The sequence below is a fragment of the Thamnophis sirtalis genome, unplaced genomic scaffold (assembly GCF_051295495.1).
Source record: "Thamnophis sirtalis isolate CommonGarterSnake01/CBP01778 unplaced genomic scaffold, rThaSir2_p1.2 scaffold_6, whole genome shotgun sequence".
Lineage (NCBI taxonomy): Eukaryota > Metazoa > Chordata > Lepidosauria > Squamata > Natricidae > Thamnophis > Thamnophis sirtalis.
This window is the reverse complement of record NW_028261386.1, coordinates 50,168,046-50,189,308: the sequence shown is the minus strand read 5'-3', so window position 1 is coordinate 50,189,308 and position 21,263 is coordinate 50,168,046. Positions and strand designations below refer to the sequence as shown.

Here is a 21,263-nt window from a genome sequence, read left to right as displayed (position 1 = left end):
TTTCAATTATTTCTTACAAATGAATGAATAATAGTACTATCAGAATTGTAACAAGAACTGGATTAGTCTTCAAATGTGAAGAAAAGAGAAATTATTATTATGCAGTTTTACTGTCACATTCAGGGCAGAACTTTGGGCCTACAAAAGGAGGAGAAAGTGGGGCTGTGGATGGGACCATCAGAATAGTCACTCTGCTTAGTAAGCATATCATTATTTGAAAAACACTGCTCAGGTCACAGGCAATAGGGTTTATAGTACTTTTGTATTCTTAATTTTTTAAAAATAGTTTTCACCATTTGTATGAGCTGAAATGGAGATAAATCATCTTTCCAACATGTTGACATGTACAGCATCCTACAAAAGTCTCCTCTACTTTAAGCAGCCTTTGATACCTACAGTATGTCCATTTCAGCTATTGGACTATGGCACGTCCCTTTTGTCCAATAGTTTGCACCCTCAGCAAGGTCCACAGTTTTCATTAATCATTCTGTCTCATTGTACAGTAGATAAGAACCAAGGGTCCCCTTTTCAAGGTTGAAATAAATGTTTAGGAAATCATTGGATTTGTAGGAAGAATTCAAACTTGGGGAACAACCACAGGTGTGGAGGCTAAAACATTTTAATTGGGTTTTTCTTCTGTGAAAGTATAAAGAAATGTGAGTGGCAAAATCTAGTTGTAATGTTCATCCATTATTTTCAGGAACTCGTCCCAAACCCCCAGTTCATTGAGGGAGGAGCCACTCGTACAGATATTTGTCAGGGGGTTCTGGGTAAGTAAAGAAAAACCACTTTTTCTCTTTCTTTTCAGGGAAGAGGGAATTGCCACATGCTCTGCTGTGTGCTGCAATCAAAAAACAAACATGCAAATAGTAAATAAATGTATTATTTTGTCTGATGACTCAAACACTATAAACATGGAATAACAATGTGAAATAAGCTGTTTAAACCCTGACTTTATTTGCTTGTTTTGTATGTGTCCCAGTGATTAGTCCTTGAAACAAAAAGCAATGGTTTGTCAGCTTACCTTCCTGTAAAATTTTCTTTCAAACTTAAGACAGAATACTTAATGAAAAGAAATACAGTCAGACTGTCTCCAGGATCTTAATTAATTAAACTTTATTTCTTCATCAGTAGGAAGAAACATTGAACTTAGCTTGGCAAGCTTTCGAGGGAGCTTTAAAATGTAGAACACTTTCTACTTTTGTAAAAGAACACATGTACTAGAGGTGGGTTGCTGCCGGTTTGGCCCGGTTCGGGAGGCTCCGTCCACCCACCTGGATGCTTCTTCGCATGAAATGTTGCGCGCATGTGCAAGGATGAGTGAACTGGTAGTAAACGGGTTAGCAGCCCACCACTGATATATACAGTAGGTTATGACTGGCTGATATATAGGGGGCGGGGAGAGAATTGTTAGAATTGTTAGAGGCCATAAGAGTGATAAAACAACCATTACAACAAATAAGCCCATCACCTGCTATTTGAAGGCTTTAATGCATAGAAAAAATGGCAGGCTAACAGATGTGTGTATTTAAACACATCTGTTAGCCTGCCATTTTTTCTATGCATTAAAGCCTTCAAATAGCAGGTGTTGGGCTTATTTGTTGTAATGGTTGTTTTATCACTCTTCTGGTCTCTAACAATTCTTCTCCCCCTCCCATATTGTCATTTACACAATGCATTCGAAAGCAACCGACAATCTGTAGTGGAGACCAAATTTCTAGGTAATAAAAGCTAGATGTTTATTTCTTTTTCATGATATACACCATTGACCCTCAGATGTCAAAATAATTTAGCTTGGCCTTGGTTATTAGGTTACATGCCTTTAAGGGAGGAATTGATCAGTTAATCTATATTCATCTCTTTCATAAACTTTGATGTTTCCAGGAGACTGCTGGGTTTTGGCAGCTGTTGCAAGTCTCACCTTAAATAAAGCCATTTTAGAGTGGGTTGTTCCCAATGATCAAAGTTTCCAGAAGGACTATGCTGGGATATTTCATTTCAAGGTACCACTTCTGTTTTAAGCTATACACATCTGGTGATAATACTAAGTTAAAAGGGGTGAAACAGAAAGTAGGAGGGAGTCTGGATGAATCTAGTAACATCACAGAAAAGGCAGAATGCCACCCATCAGATAACTACTACCTTTGTGTTGATATAGTTTATATTTTATCTCATTGACGAGAGTTTCCTTTTCTGTGGAAAGATTATTGTATGCAAAAAGATGGAAAAATAATGAAATAGCTAGAGTGGAAGATTGGATTATAAGATTAAATGAATTTGCAGAAATGCTCTGTTGAGAGAAATACTCCCACCAACGATTTTGAAAATCTGGAAAACTTGTATGAGCTTTTTACTGAAAGAAAAAAAAGATTGAATTGATTTCAGGATCTGGGAATTAAAAAGGGCCAAAGAAGATGGGGGAAAAGAAGATGATAAGTATTTGATAGAAAGGAGGGCTGAAGGAGATAACAGTTTCCTTTTCTTTCCTCTGTTAGTCATATATTGCAACTCCTTCAATGATTTCACATTGCAAATCTAGTAGGTATTTGCACAGAAAAATAAAGTTCTGTAAAAAGGTGCCTCATTAATTCCAGTGGTTTTATCAAATGAACTCTTTTTGAAATGTTTTCCTTTGGTCGTTTTACTTTATGGGTCTTTTTCTTCTCTTTGTGGCCAGTTTTGGCAGTATGGAGAATGGTTGGATGTTATTGTTGATGACCGGCTTCCCACAAAAAATGGACAACTAGTCTACTTGTTCTCAAAAGAACGCAATGAGTTTTGGGGTGCCTTATTGGAAAAAGCCTATGCCAAGTAAGTCGCAGCTAATTCTGAGACTGTTCCCATCAATAGCTCTTAGGATTAGACTTTTAATTATAGTTCGCTTGTGAATTGTGTCTAATGCTACCAATGAATCCACACTAAGTATAATTCAATGCTTTCTGCACAGTGAACAGTCCTGAGTGGCACTTTGAAGAATAATACATTTATTATGGCATATATTTTCAGGGAATATAGTCTAGGATGAGAGAAAAATTAATTCAGTTCTTGTTGAGATAAAAATTACCAAATTAATATGCAAAGGGGGTATTCCACCTTCTCAGAAATTTCTGATGCAGCTCTCTGTGTACAGATATGCATGTATAAAGGGAAATAAACATAAAATGCATTTATTAGTGGGAAGAATATAAAATAGCAACGTATTTAAGGGCTTTCACATTACTTTGGCATTCACTAAAAAAGGGAAATGGCTAATATCAAAATATTAATGTATCATCTTAAATCATCTTCCCTAGTAGTCTCATAGATGTGAATGCATATACTGGTTCTTTTCTCAGACTGGATTGGACTAGTTTGAAATGGATGCAGAAAATTAAGTAAAATTAAGTTAATTAAGTAAGATTGCAAAATTAATCATGTTATAGCATAGGATCCATACCTCCTACTGTAGAACCGTTCTCAAAAATGCAAGTTTGAGATTGGCTGGCAATTATTTAGAATGGCAGTAACCAAAGTAGATATTTTTAAAATTAAAAATATGCCCTTGCCTATTTCGTTCGCTCTCTTTCTTCCTTCTTTCTTTCATCCCTCTCTTTCAATTTACAATGAACCCATAATTCAGCCTGCCCTCCTTTATCTAATATGGATATGTCCTTCCTACTAATTTGTTCACATTCTCAAGGAGTATCTATTGAAAATAACAAATATGGGAATAATTGTTTGCCTGTATTATTACTGTCTTTCTGAAGCTGCTTTTCACTACACCCTGGGGTCAGATGTAACGGAAATCAGCAATTCAACTAGTCAACAGTGTTGATGCAATGATGGCAGAGAAGAAAAAAAATCTTTGCTCTGTTTGCTGTCACAGAATAAACTCTAGAAAGGGAGTTGACATGTGTTGGCCAGATCAGCCCAATTTTTCTTCTACCAGCATTCTAATTGTCAACTAAATCACTTTATTGTCCTTAGCTCCTGAGAAATCAAAAGAACCTGAAATGTACATTCCTGTAGAACAGTGTTTCTCCACCTTGGCAACTTTAAGTCCTGTGGACTTCAACTCCCAGAATTCTGGGAATTGAAGTCCATAGGACTTAAAGTTGCCAAGTTGAGAAACACTGCTGTAGAACATATTTAAGACAGTCGCCCCAGCTAACTGGCTTATCTCTCCATTTTCTAGGTGTTTTCACAAGATTATCAACTCTAATTTTCACAATATTAAGAAGGATTTAACTTAATCAGAGTTCAGGAACAGAGATTTTATATACCGAGTTGGAAGGGATCTTGGAGGTCTCCTAGAGCAATCCCCTGCTCAAGCAGGAAATCCTATACCATTTCAGACAAATGGTTTTCCAATCTCTTCTTAAAAACCTCTAGTGTTGGAGCACCCACAACTTCTGGAGGCAAATTGTTCCACTGATTAATTGTTCCAACTGTCAGGAAATTTCTCCTTATTTCTAGATTGGTTATCTCCTTGATTAGTTTTTTGTCCTGCCTCCAGGTACTTTGGAGAATAGGTTGGCCCTCTCTTCTTTGTGGCAGACTCTTAGATATTGGAATACTGCTATCATATCACTCCTAGTGCTTTTCATTAAACTTGCAATTCCTGCAAATGTTCTTCATATGTTTTTACCTCCATTCCTCTAATCATCTTTGTTGCTCTTCTCTGCACTCTTTCTAGAATCTCAACATCTTTTTTTATGTATGTATGTATGTATGTATGTATGTATGTACGTACGTACACACACACACACACACACGCACAAACTTCAGAAAGCTACTTTCTAATCTGATTTCTTTTAGCCATTTAGGCTACAGACTCCAAACGTATTGCTCAGATCATAATTGCAAATTATGTTTGTTAGAAGCATTCATACTCACAGGTAACTTCCATCCTGATTTACTAATTTGTACTCATGAGATTTAATAATAATTTATGTAGCCCTGTTATTGGCATAAAACTATGACATCCTTAGCTGCACTAAATGAAGGTATGTTGGTGTGAATGTTAACATCCTCCCAGAGGGCAAATCAACAGAAGCTTTGAGAAAATTTCTAGTAGGTTAGATAATAATGGTTACACAACAGAAATAATAAAAATGTCTATCCTGTTTGTGCACACTTTCTCTTTCTCTTTGATAGTTATAGACAGTAATCTATTAAAATATTAAATGAATATAATTATACAAACACATATATACACTCAAACACATATACATATCTATTACTACTGTATAATCTGATACGCTCACTTGAATATTGGGGCATACTGGACAGGAGTTACTGGATCGTAAATGATCATGTAATTCTACTTATTAACCATTGTCTGAGTTTATTATCGAATTGGGAAACAGTAATTTTTGGAAAAATATTAAATCATTGGCTTTACTAAAGAGACTTAATTGTTCATACACTTGTTCAATTTATATTGTTGTTCCTTACGAAAAGTAACGGTTTTTTTTAAATCACTGTTTTGTTTTATTCTTATTTCTTCAATGTAGATTGAATGGTTCTTATGAGGCTTTGATTGGTGGAACCTTGACAGAAGCTTTTGAAGATTGTACTGGTGGGATCTGTGAATCGTATAATAATAATTCAGCTCCCCCTAAATTTTATCAAATAATCCAAAAAGCTTTGCAAGCTGGTTCATTGTTGGGCTGCTTCATTGTAAGATGATTACTTTTCTTTTTTTCTTTTTATGTCCTTGTTTGTGTTCTTATTAAGACAGCTTTATGCAGTTCGTTGCAGCTTGATCTTGAGAATATAATGAGTAAGTTGATTTGATGCTCAGTATCCTAGTGTCAAAGCAGTGCAGAAAACATGACTTCTGTGTTGTTGTGTCACTAATTTCACCATTGTAATTGGTGAGGCCATTGACAAAATATCATGTGCTGTACTGCTTTCTCCACAGTGCTGCAGGATGCTGGTAGTTGCAATTAGATGAAACATTAATTTAGCAAGTATTTACATCAGATAAATTAGAGAGTTTACATGGAGTTGAGTGAACTTTGGATCAGATTAATAGGAATACAATTGTTCTCTGTAAGAGGAAGCCACATGCACTTCCACAGATGAAGAAATTTGCTATTTTGATCAAGATTGATTCCTCAATAGCTATTTACTGTAGTCTGGCATTGCTGTCCTTTGTTTACTCACTATTTGCAGACAATTCAGAAGATGTTGTCAGTTTGTGGGAGTCATTTATTGAGTGTGTGACCTAATGCAGATATTTTAAATCTGACAAGTTTATTTTCACAAACATACTTTGAAAACCTGGAAAATTGATACATGTGTAGGAGTTTCATTACACAAACTGCATTTCCCTTGATGTTTTCTGGTATAAATTGCTGCTTTTGGAAATGCTTTCTTTTATAAGAAATTGTTAGTTATGTGTAACTGTATATGTGCCTGTATAAAAAAAAAAATTAGAGGATGTTACTTCTGTTGCAATTTATTTTAGTCCTGCTCTGAAAAATCAGTGTGTGATGGAATCCTTTGGAGCAGAATTTGAATGATACAAGAATATGAAAGGCGGGAAGATTCTCCCTTTTCCACCAGTACAGGAAGAGAGTCCAACTTCTTGCTATGATGCTAGAATTTTGAGCAGTTTATAGCTGAAGATTCTGGCTGGTGGATTACCTGAATCAACATATTCTGCTAATATTATGAAACTGTTTAGAATAACAAAAACATAAGTACAACCACCAGTAACATTACAGCAAATCCACCTTTTACAATCATCCAGGCAATTCATGCATTTTACCCTTGTAAAACTGAACACTTTCCAAATACAAATGTTTTTCCTCTTCAATAAAAGATGTTGTGCTACTTTTTAGATGTGCCCTATTCACTATCAGTTTAGTTCAAGGAAATACACCCCTTACAGCAGAGGTGGGTTCCTACCAGTTCGCACCTATTCGGTAGAACCGATTCGTCAAATCTACCGAACCGGTTAGAAAAGGTTCCACCAGTGGACCCGGAAAGCAGGCCACACCTACAGAAGAGGTTCCAAATTTTTTTGAAACCCACCACTGCCTTACAGCTAGTCTTTGGTTTACATCTAATCGTTCAGTGATCATTCAAATTTATGATGGCATTGAAAAAAATGGACTTACAAAAGGTCCACAATGTTGCAACCATCACAGTGTTCCCATAGTCAAAATTTTGAAACTTAATGACCGACCCACATTTACAACTGCTGTAGTGTCCCATGGTCACATTCTTCTGCCCTGAAGGAACTATCTCCATTTCAACTCCCCTCATCCATCATCTCCCTCTATCTCTGGCCTTTTGGCTGCTCCTACATAGCATAGACACTATATTACCTATATTACACTTCTGTCACCTCCCCGGCCTCTGCCCTCAACTGACCTATGTTGTTGTCTTTGATTTGCTTCTTCTCCCCTTGGCTACCTCCGCTGCTGGCTCCCTAGCCTTTAGGCTGCTGGTGAGCCTGCCCTGCATCAGCAGTCTGGCTGCTGCTGGTGTGGGTTCATGCTGACAATCTTGTCTTGCAAAGATGATTTCACACTGGCCCATCCTGGACCTGCCTGGCACCCAGGTGCAAAAGTCTGCAGTCTACATCAGCTTCTTCTTCTTCTTTTGCTTTTCCCTGCAAAGAGCCAACAACAACATGAGTGTCTCCACCAGAGCTCGCTGCTGGACTTTGTATTGTGATATTAAGTTGAAGTGGAGACAGTTCACAGATGGCAGGAAAAGTTTAAGATCTTCAGCTAACAAACAGTCCTGGCCTAATGAATACAATCTGGACTTCTGGGACTTCTGTTGCTAGGTGTCAGAATGTTAACACTTCTCAAATACGTAAGGTCCTAATATGTAAAAGGTGACCAGCTCTTAGTTGTCTACCCAACTTCACAGAAAAGATAATAAATCTGGAGTCTCCAAACAAAAAATTCACTGTTTCTCTTTCCAGTGTTGAGATTTGGACATCTGTTCAATCTTTACCTGTAGGTTCTGTCTGGCTTGAGATATGATGGTTTCTGCCTCACCAGCTTCAGTTCTTACATTACATTCAGATGATAAGATTAGATCTAATGGAATTTTACAATTCAATTTTACTAAGAAACATCTAAATACTAGGAACATTTTGTTATTAAAGTCACTTCATGGAAATAGAGGCATTTGTACATTGGAGAGCTTCAAGTATTTATTTGGGATGCTTAAGCTTGGGATTTCCAATTCTAAGGAGAAAGTTGGACTAGATGATTCTCCAACTTTATGATTCTTATGACTTTCAAACAGCATGCACTGAAACTAGAAATGTTTTGACAATAATTTTAATATGACAATAATTTTAATTTCTTCCTAGAATACCAGTGCAAAAATGCAAAAAACAAATAAGCAGCTGTTCTCATGCCATGCTTATTCTGTTACTGGAGCAGAAGAGGTAACGATACAAATTTTCAAAACCTAATTTGCAACAAAATTAAAATTCAGTAAAACATTTATTTGCTGGTATATTTATTTATCTTTAGTCTGCTCCTATTCTGAAAGATTCTGGGTGGCAATTAACAAGGCACAAATCTTGGAATGATATAATATTTCTTTACAGGGAAAGCTGGGGTTGAGTTCAGGGAAGGAGTTTTCCAGAGTGTGGGTTACCACAGGGAATCTATCATCGAGTCCAGGGATCCCCAACCCCTGAATCACAGACTGGTATCAATAAGGAAGTAGGCTGTACTCTGAGTCTGGACAATAATGGCAGGTGAGCAAGTGAAGTTTCATCTGTATTTGCAGCTGCTCCCTGTGCTAACATCACCACCTCAGCTCCACCTCAGGTCATCAGGCATTAGATTCTCATAGGAGCATGAGCCCTACTATAAACTGCACATGTGAAACATTTAGATTGTGCACTACTTAAGAGAATCTAATATCTGATGATCAGAGGTGGAGCTGTGATGCTAGCTCTGGGCAGTGGCTGCAAATGCTGATGAAGTGTTGCTCGCTCACCTACGGCTTGCATCCTGAAACCATCCCTCCCCCGGAAAAATTGTCTTCCACAAAACTGGTCTCTGGTGCCAAAAAAGGTAGAGAGCTGCTGATCTAGTCAATGCCCTGCATTTTCTTCAAGGGGTAGTTTCCAATTAGCTCTCTGTAGAATATGGGCAGATTCAACTATGGGAAAGCACTGCTTGACATATCTTGGGACTGTGTTTTAAAGTTTTAAGGGAATGGCAGTTATCTTTTGGGTGTAATTCAAAGTGCTGGTTGTTGAGATAAAATTGGAGGCTGACTGAAAATTATCATGCATGGCCAGATTGAGGGAAAGCTGCTTCGGGAGAGGGTGCTTTACCATCTTGTTCAAGGCAGGTGGCAAACACTATTCCTTAGGAAAACATTGATTGTCTCTCAGGTGTGGCCTCACATCTCTAAAAGAGCCATGAGGGATTACTATCACAAGTGACAAAATTCTGCCTACAGAGATCTTCTCCACTTTCTTGGATTCCAAAAGCTCAGAATTGTTTTTGTTCTTAATGAAAAACAATCAGTGCAGTCTCAGTATAACTGAACTTACTGAAGGCAGTGGGAGGGGATAGACAATGTGTAAAATAATCCAATCCAATGACTGTATTTGTGGTGTTTAATAGGTTACTTACCATGGCTTGCTGGAGCAATTAATCAGGATCAGAAATCCATGGGGTGAATGTGAATGGACAGGAGCCTGGAGTGATAAGTACATTCCTATTGCTGATTTTCTCCCTTTTGTCCTGGATCATCTGTAACATCATTTTCATTATTAATGCTTGCAATTCTGTACAAAGTATTACACAATCATATATAAGTGTTATGTCAAAGCACCTGGAATGCCCAAATATGGGAGGGAGCATACTGCTTCCCTTTTGCCTTTCAGCTCCACCCTAGGAGCCTTCCAGACAGGAAACCATTTTTGTGTTGCATTTGTGCTGATAAATAAATAAAGGGAGACTAGTATAGAACTACACTATATTGCCAAAAGTATTCGCTCACAACTCAACTGAGTCTGATTATGTGGATGGGTGAGCGAATACTTTTGGCAATATAGTGTATTTCAAGCTATTTAGTTCTTATCAGCTAGCTATACCCTTACTGGAATTGAACCTGGGCTGTTTTTCCATGTTAGGCAGTTGTATAGGCAGTTGTATTAGCCACTAAGCCACAAGCTCTCCTCCCTTATCAGCTGAGCCAAGGAAATAAGTGTCAAAGCACCTGGTATGCCCAAATAGCCCAAGTGCTGTGACATAACACTTACTTATTTCCTTGGCTCAGCTGATAAGGGAGGAGAGCTTGTGGCTTAGTGGCTAATACAACTGCCTAACATGTAAAAACAGCCCAGGTTCAAATTCCCGTAAGGGTATGGCTAGCTGATGAGAGCTAAATCGTTTGAAATAGATCTATACTAGTCTCCCTTTATTTATTTATCAACACAAAAGCAACACAATCATATATTTATTATTATTACTATAAATAGACTTTTCATTAGTTCTTGAGTGCCCTCAACAAAACATACTTGGGTTACCATATGAATCTTACTGCTGACTTGTGCTAGAGGTTAAATTGACATATACAATCTGCATTGACCAAGAAAGGATTTAAATTTATGTTTATCTACTTCAGTTCCGCATCAACTATGGTTACACAGTGCAGTAACATCATTCTTTGATTTTGGGAATACTTTGAAATTGTAGACCATGTTTTAAGAAAAAGAATGCTACGTGAATGCATCAGTTGTCAATTATTCAACAAATCATTGTGTGAACTCAGTCATTGGGCTATTCAGCTGTCAGGTACAAAGGTAAACAAAGCTATGCATCTCCTTTTAGGGAAGATATTCATGTAATATTGTTGAACATTGTGCTGAAAGTGGGGACAAAAGAAATATATTATTTATCTGGTATTCTTTCTGGGCTTTTCCTATAACTCCGTGGTGGCGAATCTATGGCATGCATGCTGGAAGCAGCATGTAGAGCCATCCCATGCAGGATGTGCGGCCTCTCTGGCTCCTCTTCCGCATTCCTGTGCACACATGTGTGCCGGTCAGCTGGCCTTTGCATATGTGGGAGTGCCAAAACCCGGAAGTGCAGCGTTCCGGCGTGTATGCACCCACCAGTACCCGAACTTCTGGGTTTCCATCACATGCATGCGTGATGGCCAGTTGTCAGACGTGCCCCTGTGTGCCCGCATGCCCATGCACCCAAAGGCCAACAAGGCCGCGCAGTCCAGGCAGATAATTTTGCGTGCCATTTCCGGCATGGAGGTCAGCACACAGTGATGTAAAAGGTTATCCATCACTGCTATAATTCCTCAAAAGTCACAGCCAATCAAATGACATCCAGTGAAGAAAAATGTAGTATTAGTAAATGAGCAGGACTATTTATTAACTTATACCAGGCATTTCTTACCATATCTGGTAATAGCAAGAAACTCATTGCTAGAAGCAGAGACAGATGATAAAACAAATCTTTTTAAGAAGATTCTTCCCAAGCTCAAATAAACACAGGGCCAAATTAGACATGACATTAAGGATATATTTGCATTTAATATGCTCATAAAAAAAATCAAATTAGCAGCTGCCGGGATAATTACTGGAATTGCATCAGGCAGACAGGGAGAATTTAACCCTTTCTTTCATGTTGCTGCTTTGAGAAAAATTGCTAATCTGAAGCTTTTTTTGTGTTGGCGAAATCAGTCAAGACTTGCCACACACTAAATGAAAAAGAGTTGGCTCACAGTATAAAGACTGACTTACAGGCCAGTAATCACTTAAGTATTTACTTAAATACTTCTTGCTCAGTAGCTAAAGAATTGATTATATATAGAATGATGGTTACTCGTGGTTGGTGACTATTTTTAGGACACTGTTATTTTCCCAAGCACTATATTTTCTTGTATTATTATACTTCTGTTTTTAATCCTGATTTTCTTATCCAGTGCCCAGAGTTTTTTCACTGATTGAGGCAGCTAAAAAAAAAATGTGGAGATTGAGTTTCAGAGCTATGTGAACTGGCTGTCTATGCAATCAGCTCTATGGGATAAAAAGTATTTCCAATAAGCTGTTGGATTGGTTTCTCTTCAATTCTGATTGATGGATTTCTCACTGTATGTGATTGGACAATTGCATCCTGCTAAATAAATAGAACTTGCATACAAAGATTTAGTAGTATATTAAGATATGTGATTCCCTGTAAATAAGCACAGGGAATGAACAAATGGAAAAATAGAAGTTTATTAGTACCCCAATTTGAAGGGGGAAATTTCCTTATAAAATGTTTTTCCTTATTAAAAAAAGATTTTGAGACTCTAGAAAGAGTGTAGAGGCTAAAATATGATGAACAATTGTGGGAACTGGGCATAATCAGTTCTAGTCTAGTCCAATCAGGAAAAGGACTAGGGGTGACATGAAAGCAGTCTTCCAATATTTGAGGGGCTATCACAGAGAAGAGGGGATGGACTAGTGGTGAATTGCAGGCAGTGCACCCTGGTACGATGTACTGGTGCCTGCCGGAGCACAGGGTACTGGTCCGGTACGGTGCTCCAGAGGGTCCACCCGCCCGCCCGCCCACCCACCTTACTTGTTTTTGAGCTCTTTGGCACTTCCGCGCACGGCACATACAATGCCTGTGCTATGCTCCCCCGAGCAGCTGGAGTGTCACGCAGGCTCGCAGAGGCGGCACAAGAGGTAAGGATGCATGCGCGCACTGCGTGTGTTCATGTGGTGCACGCCGGGCCCCGTTGCACCGTACTGGTTGCAACAGGATCCGGAACTCACCATTGGGATGGACCTATCCTCCAAAATACGTGAAAGGGCAGGACAAAAAGTAATGGATGGAAACTTATCAAAAAGAGTTCCAACCCAAAACTAAGGAGAAATATTTTGATAGTGAGAATAATTATTCAGTGGAACAGCTTATCTCCAGAAGTTGTGGGTGCCCCATCACTGGAGGTTTTTAAGAAGAAATTGGGCAGCCATTTGTTTGAAATGGTATAGAGTCTCCTGCTTGAGCAAGAAGATCTAGAACAGTGGTAGTCAACCTGGTCCCTACCGGCCACTAGTGGGCGTTCCAGCTTTCATGGTGGGCAGTGGGGGTTTGCTGTAAATCTGCTTTGTAAATTTTATAAAGTAAAGTTACTTCCCTACTTTATAAATCACCATTACTGTGGAACCAGTGGGCGGTCAGAAAAATTTACTACTAACAGAGATACAAATGTGGGTGGTAGGTATAAAAAGGTTGACTAGCCCTGATCTAGAAGATCTCCGAGGTCCTTTCCAACTCTTATTCTGTGATTGTGTTATAAATGAACAGTGAGGGTTAGAAAATGACCAGTGGCCAAACCTTATTATTTAGACTTGAGGTATTTTTTGTGGTATATGATAGGTACATTTACAATTTTTCTTCCACAAAATGCTTGTCCCTTTAAGCCCAGTCAAATTACAAAATATTTATTTACCCAAAGATGAACTAGCATCCTGCATTCCACCCAGAACTCTTTAGCACAGTAGTATACCCAAAGCAATTTTGTCAATAAATGTGATGCCAGAGACTGGTGCTTTGTTTTGCAGTAGATCCCTATTTACTGTTTCTTAAAGAAAATTAGTTTATAAATTTCAGATGCGCCATCCACTGAGTTTTTAGAAATACATACATTGGTACCCATGGACACCATATTGCTTACTCTTGACATAAGAGAAAAGAAGGACTAGTTCACTGCAAATGAAGAAACAGTATCCACAGAAATAAAAGAAAATCTCTGTGTACTGGTGACCTGCAATGTACTCAGAATTGTTGTATTTGTTTTCCTGCCTAAAAATAAGCCTATGTTTCCAGGAAGTGGAAACTGACAAGGTTGCTAGGAGAAAAATTAAACACCTAGAAAGTTGGATAGCTACATGTATCAAAAAAGATGAAGAGTTTCTGATTAACTGTCGGAGGAAAAAGATTTAGAAGGCATTCTGTAAGACTGAAAGTAAAAACTGCTTTTAGGCTCTGGTGAAATAAGGTTTTGACCCTTCTTGGCAAAACCTATAGTAGATCTTGTTGGGCAGGACATCCAAAAGTCGAAGTCTTGAACAAATGAGAGAAAATGTAGTGTGACTGATATTTCTGTCCTGCAGGGAAGAGAAGTGGATATATGTCAAGCAGATTTCATGAAATAATTTTTTTAGAGAAGGGATTGGGAAATGTAATCCTAAATGTTTCCATCATTGTGACAGCTGTTCATTCTCATGGTGACAAGCACAACTATGTAGCTCTAGTCTACAAGGAAACTCTAGGAAGTAAACTTTAATAACAAAACTAAAGTGGAAGCCTTAGTTATCCCCTTATCGTTGGAACAGGATTGACAAGGAATAAAAGCATTCTTAAAGTAAGTGAATAGAGGAGGGATGTAATAATTAGGCTTGTAAAAGGAATTTCATTTCTACAACTATTGGTGACATGTTTTGGATGAGAAGTGCAATAAGGAGATGGACTATACTTCAGAAACACTGGAAGAATAAGTTCTCTATTGAAGCTGGAAGTGGATAAAATAGTCAGGACTCAGGAGGAGTGTACGAACCATTTGGAAGAGTGCTTTACAAAAGTAATGGCAGAATCTCCCTCAACTCTCTGTTTGAAGCATAAGATTAGTCTTAGCAATGATACATCTGAAAAAGTTGTAATTGAGATCACAATTGTTTGTATGCTGAATATGAATCCGTAATATGAAACTGCCAAAAAGACAAAAGTAATTTAAAGTGGCATTAACCAAAGAACAATTTTTAAATCATGAGAATTAAAAGTTCTACTCTACTCTGCAGATTAATCCCACTTCAATAAATGTAATCAATTTTGATTACCATATTTTTTTTAAAAGGATTCAGATAAAATATGAATTCACAAAAAAGCATCACAAAATAATAAAGGCATGCTTTAGACAAGGCTCAGGTATTGCACAGAAGATTTCATTTGATATCCTAAATGGCTGCTTCTAATCATGGATTCTTGGTTTCCCTTCAAAGCATTTGCAAAAAAGAAGACTATACATTTCCTGAAAAGAAAAATCAGAGATCTAAATATATTCACATTTTAACCTGATATACAACCCTAGGAACAACAAAATAGCAACTAATTATTTTAGGTGTCCACAGTAACCAAATCAGCATATGTGGTTTGTTGATTATCATATCAGCCAGGAACATCAGACATGCAAAATTAAAAGGAAAGGCCTTCTGCAATATACCAGTTGTGTGATTGATCTTTGATTCATGAGGAAATCATACAGAATTAAATAGCATCATTCACCTGTGCTTTTAACTAAATATCTCTGTTCTGATCACATATGCTTCCCTCATGAGTGTTTCTGGGCCACTTGAACATATCCAAAAAACCACAACACACTAAATATCTTATTTGTATATCCCATGTTGCTAAGTTGATTTTCTGCCTGTCAGAACTAATCTCTGTTAAGAAGGTACTGCTTTCGGGGATGTGCTTTAAAACACTAATACACATCCCAATTCATATCTTACTATGTGCTCTCCTTCTTTCATTACAGTTCCCCAGAATGGAAGTATATTAATCCTAAGCAAAGGAATACTCTGCATAGGCAAGCAATTGATGGAGAATTTTGGTGAGAACTACTTGTTTTTAGCTGTCGGTAGATGAATGTGCTTTAAAATATATGTAGTGTTGAGAAGAAATGGCACTAAAATGGAGTTAAATATACCTTCTGTGGTTGCATCTTCCATTTTAATATTGTTGTTACAGTAATAAACATGGGGAGCCTGATAGTTATCAAGCCTACATTGAAAGGAAGATACCATTATTTTCTGCCATGCTACATTGCTAATTAAAGTCATACACCATGCAATGGCTTTTATTAGCTTCAGGAGAAAATGTGCAACTACTCCAAGAGAAAGTTAATAATATCTGTCCTAGTAGTGGAGTATGGAAAAAAATTAACAGACTATCTCATGTATCACTATCCATACAAAAATGAGGGCTCTCCCCTCATGCTTGGTAGTGAACAACTTTAAAATGAAACATCCAATAATGTGTTCCTTTAGGAACACATTAAATTATTGGCGTTTCCAAGTTTTGACAGGCAGCAGAGCAATGAGAGTTTTTGTGCCAGTTGATTTCATAGCTGGCAGGCTGCTTTCACCAGAGCAGGCCACAAATTATACAGGCCTGCCAAGGGGGGTAATATCTGCTGGGGTCTTCTTGTTCACCATGTCAGCTCCATTCAATTATGCTTCTTTATGACTGTTTCACTGTGCTGAATAGTTAGTCCATGTGCTCTTTAGCAATAGTATGAAGAGAAAGGTGGATTTGAACAATCAATGCTCAGAGATGCCCAACAATTTGGAGTCTGAAAAATCACATGGGAAGCAGATTCCAGTCATGGGGAATGGGAAAAAGATGATATTGATGCTAAGGACTGCCAGATGACTAGATTTATGAAGAGGGATGATTGGGAATCCATGTGGTGAGCATGGTGCCTACAAGTTTCACAGCTTTGTTTCTCTGTTATCTGCTGTTTATAAGAATTGTCATAAGAATGGTCAGAGTAGCAATATTCTACATTAGCAATTCTTAATTTTCATATTTTAAATCCTATTCATCACTCTATCAAATAACACAACAGAAAGGAAAGTCCATTTGTCCTGGAAAAATGCATATGTTATATTTATTATTTAAAGAAAGTTTTATTAAAACTTAAAATGTTAGTGACTTTCCTGTGTTATTTAGACCAGGGGTCCCCAACCTCCAGGCCATGTCCTGGTACCAGGCTGTGGCCTATTTGGAACTGGGCTGTGCAAGCGGTGCTTGCACCTGCTACTTGCATAGAACTATTCCCTCTCCACCCCCCGTCGCCTCGCTCCCAGTCTCCAAAGCCAAATAGTTTGGGGACTGCTGATCTAGACTGCTTCTGAATCTCAATTTGGTATACAAATCACCAGCTGAGGACCACAGTTTTAAAGTCACAGTGCATTATTTTATGCTTTTCTGGTGGCAGGATGTCCTTCTCAGATTTTAAAAAGCAATTTACAAATCTTGAGATCTGTAATTTGTCTCCGGATCGTCTGACCTGCAATCAAGCTCGTAAATGGAACATGAAACTACTCCATGGAACCTGGCAAAGTGGTTCTACAGCTGGTGGCTCCCCAAATTATCCAGGTATACAATAACCAGTTTTGTACTACAGAAATCAGTGCAGATCGTATTGTGATCTTCCTAGGGAAAGCACTGTGGTAATTTAAATCAATGAATGAGGTTTTGTTTTAATGGTTTTACCATAGTACAAGAGATAAGAACATTGGTTTCAAGAAAACCGAATTCTCTGCTCTTGCCTAGGAGAATCCCCCCCCCAAAAAAATAGCTATTCCAGAGTTACTGCTTTCCTGAAAGTTGTTGCAAGTTGTTTTTATTCCAGGGTTTATTCCAGTAATTTTTTTGGCCCAATTTTATAACTTTTGCCAAGTTATAATTCTTTCTGGTCCAGCTTAGAGCAGACCGTTTGACATCCAAAGGGGATCATATGGTTGCTGAGGTTGGCAAGAAATATGGTTACAAATAGACTGATGAGTGATGACCCTATTTTATTTTGAGTCCAGCAAGCAAGGGGGAGAGCGTGAGTTGTTGCTAAGCAAGTAAGAGTCTTGAAAATCTCTGAAATTTACTGGATTTGGCTGAGCTGATGAGCTGCCCAATGTCCTCTGGTCATTATGAGAATAAAGGAGGAGCATGCAAAGGTTAAGGCAGTAATTCCTTAAACTTGGAAGCACATCTGGTGACACAGAGACTAAAGTACTGAATCCTGCTGCCTGAATCTGTAGAAGGAATTCCCTAGTGCTTTATATATCTGTCTCTTTTGGCTTGAAGAAACCAGCCTGCAGTCATGGTTCATGCAGCCTTTGTATCGTTGATTAAAAAAAACTCTTTGGGGAGGTATGGCAATACACAATGATGTACAATAGCTATTGAGAACTCAGATTGCGACCAACATTTTGGCAGTAATTAGGTAATATAAAAGATTCACAATATATATGTATCCTGACTCACTCCTCATTATTCAGGGATTTTATACATCCTGGCTTTTAGGAACCTCCACACTGTTCATGTGTGCTATTTTTATTGCTTTCCATATTTGTTCTCATCTAGCAAAGTGTTTAAGTTTTATTTCTATGCCACATTCAGTTTTTGATATAATTATAATTGCAGTCAAAATTTACCAATCCATAACATGTAACATCATAGCTGCATATTTCAACAGTCTAGCAAAACAGTTTCATTTATATTTATCTAATGCTAAATTAATCTCTAAATCATTTGCTGTTTGGGACTCTAGCTCAACTATATAATTAAAATGAATAGCAACAGGGTGTATTAATCAAACATTTTAAATGATTTCAAAATGGATTATAAAAATATGATGTCAGTTGTAAAGAGCCAATCCTTGGTTAAGTCTGCTACTACAAATAAATAGTTTTAGAAAGCTTTATGGCTTTCATCATGGTATAATGATCAAATTTTTCAACCTCAGATATTTGAATATTTGCTAGTTTGTAAACTATTACATGTCTGAAAATGATATTATGGCACTTGGAAAAGAGAAGTCAGCAGTAGGAAAAAAAAGTCCATAATTTTAATAATGACGTTTCCATCTACAGATAATAAAGGTTTTGGATACATTGGCTGGGTTTGCATAATATATTGGGCTAATATGGAGTTATCTAATTTATGGTTTGTTATGTGAACCAGCTGGTATGATTATGATCAATTGTGTTGTGCAAACCCAGATAACTGGATTAATTTATTAAGCCATGCTTGTATATAAGAGCCAAGGTGGCGCAGTGGTTAAATGCAGCACTGCAGGCTACTGCTAGATCAGCAGTTCAGCGGTTCAAATCTCACCGGCTCAGGGTTGACTCAGCCTTCCATCCTTCCGAGGTGGGTAAAATGAGGACCCAGATTGTTGGGGGCAATATGCTGACTCTCTGTAAACCGCTTAGAGAGGGCTGAAAGCCCTATGAAGCGGTATATAAGTCTACTGCTATTGCTATTGCTAGTCACTTAGATACAACTGCAAGGCAGAGGCTTTGCTAAAGCCCAAAGTAACATTCTCACTCATTATTGACCAAATGGCTGCCATTGTGTGAGCACTGGGCCTAGCTTCTGGGCAACAAATTAGGGGATCAGATGTTTTGCCTTACCCTTCAACCTTCTACCATCCAGCCAAGTCCTAGATGATTTCTTTTTGATTGAATCCAGCAAAGAAGGCATCAGCGGCCATGGGTGCTCAGGCATTTCATTTTCACTGGGATTTGTCTGTGGATACTTGAAGAAAGGCCACATGCAGAAATGCCTTTCTAAAGTTTCATCGATACTGCCAACTGTTTGCCTTGGTGAAATGAGTGGCATAGAAATTTAATAAATAAAATAAAAGCTCTTATGATGCTTTACAAATGAATTTTATAAAGACCCTATAGAATCATGTGAGACTTCAGGCATGACTTGTGGCAGACAGATATTTAAGCAGAATCTCTATATACAAATCTAGTTCTCTATATTTCATCAAACTCTGACAATTTCGTCATACCCTTGGACAGAAGTGGGCAAACACAGACAAGGTAATTTGTTCAAAATCATGCTGATAGGACAAATGCATTCATTTTACTTAAAACCACTATCATTACCTCTTTCAAAGAAGAAAAAGGTGCAAAAATGGCAGCATTGTTCCTGGAGACATTAATGTAAAAGGTAACAGTGCTTTCAGACTTTAGACTCTAGGTAGGCTAACGCTCAATCATGAAATAAACAAATATGTAACGCACACAGTGACCACTGGAGCCCTATCACTATAGAGAAGCCCTCTCTGCATATATAGTACATATAATATCTTACAGTATTGGGCACATTTGTGTATCAAATGATAACAATATTCCTTTACAGATCCCTAATAAATCATGTACTTTTTAATGCAATTTGGAGCCACACAACATATGGGCCTGGACTTAACTGCTGTTTCATCTCTCTCTATATATATTCTATATATATTCCAGCCACATCTGAACATTTGGCCCTACAGAGAATGCCAATAATAATCTTTTGTGGATAAATAACTGGCTGAGGTTAATAACTATAGCTGTTCTCAGCTGCTTATTGCTCCCTTAGGAAATATCTCTCAGTAGTTCAATTGGGTTTTGCTTATTGCAATAAATATATAGCACAGGATGTGGCAGAGGTTGGAGAGAGAAACATTAACTGTATAAATATAATGGTAAGGCTAAGCTGGAAATCACAATTAGGTTCATACTTAAAAGCTATTCCTGCAGTTCTCAGCACAAGATAAATTCTTTCTTTTTGTTTCCCAAATCTGACAATTTTATCTGTATTTATATTTTTGTCTCTGTAGTAACATATTGGACCAACCCACAGTTCAAAATCAAATTGGAGGAGCCAGATGATGATCAGGAAGCAAATGCATGTGAGCCTTGTTGCACGATGATAGTAGGTTTGATGCAGAAAAATCGCAGACGACAGAAGAGGAAGGGGGAAGATTGGCTCAAGATTGGCTACTGCATTTATCAGGTTCTTATTATTTTACTTGCTAGGATGTGGATACTTTTGCCCACAGAGCAATACTGTACAGGATTCTGGACAATGACGAGGACAATGGTGCTAGGTCTAGACCAATGATGGCGAACCTTTTCAGCACTGAGTGCTCAAACTGGAATGTGTGTGCATGCGCTAAAGCACTGGAAACCCGAAGACCAGCTAGCTGGAGCGCACATGCCTTTTTGGGGGGCCATTTTCAGCCTGGTTTTTGGTCAGAAATGGCCCCAAAATGGCCTGAAAAACAGCCCGAAAACATGCCTACAAATGGGACAAAAATGGCCCAAAAAACAGCATGAAAAACAGCCTGTTTTTTTGCTGTTTCCTGGCGCCTATGAAGACCCTCTTGTCAGTGTGTATGTGCAGTGTGCATGTGCAGAGTGGGCTCTGCTACCTCTGACATGCGTGCCATAGGTTTGCAATCATAGATTGCTGGTGTATAGACCAGGACATTCTTGCTCAATTTCACAAAGAAAGGTACATATACATCTTTTTTCCCCCAAACACATTTTTTACTTTGTGTGTCTCACTCCTGTCATTCAAGATAGAATTTTTTAAAAAGTTGGGAGAAAAGGAGGTATAGTATTCAGCTTCTCAGATACTCCAAATTGTCCCCCAGATGTATTGATTTTCAGTTCTAGTCCATGGTTATGCTTTAGGAGATTATTGAAATCC

The 21,263-nt window shown here is 38.0% G+C and overlaps 1 protein-coding gene across 3 annotated transcripts in view; it reads left to right on the top strand.

The window, feature by feature from the left end:
* Positions 1-21,263, top strand: part of LOC106548084 (calpain-8) — a 45,188-nt gene that overhangs the window by 3,550 nt on the left and 20,375 nt on the right. For 2 of the 3 annotated variants that reach the window (XM_087717838.1, XM_087717837.1), the window contains exons 2-10: positions 701-770; positions 1,885-2,003; positions 2,678-2,811; positions 5,496-5,661; positions 8,324-8,401; positions 9,603-9,688; positions 15,526-15,600; positions 16,990-17,150; positions 20,389-20,564. In XM_087717838.1, the coding sequence (XP_087573964.1) occupies positions 701-770; positions 1,885-2,003; positions 2,678-2,811; positions 5,496-5,661; positions 8,324-8,401; positions 9,603-9,688; positions 15,526-15,600; positions 16,990-17,150; positions 20,389-20,564 (1,065 nt within the window). The remainder of the gene's footprint in view (positions 1-700; positions 771-1,884; positions 2,004-2,677; positions 2,812-5,495; positions 5,662-8,323; positions 8,402-9,602; positions 9,689-15,525; positions 15,601-16,989; positions 17,151-20,388; positions 20,565-21,263) is intronic. The other variant, XM_087717839.1, reaches the window with a different exon arrangement.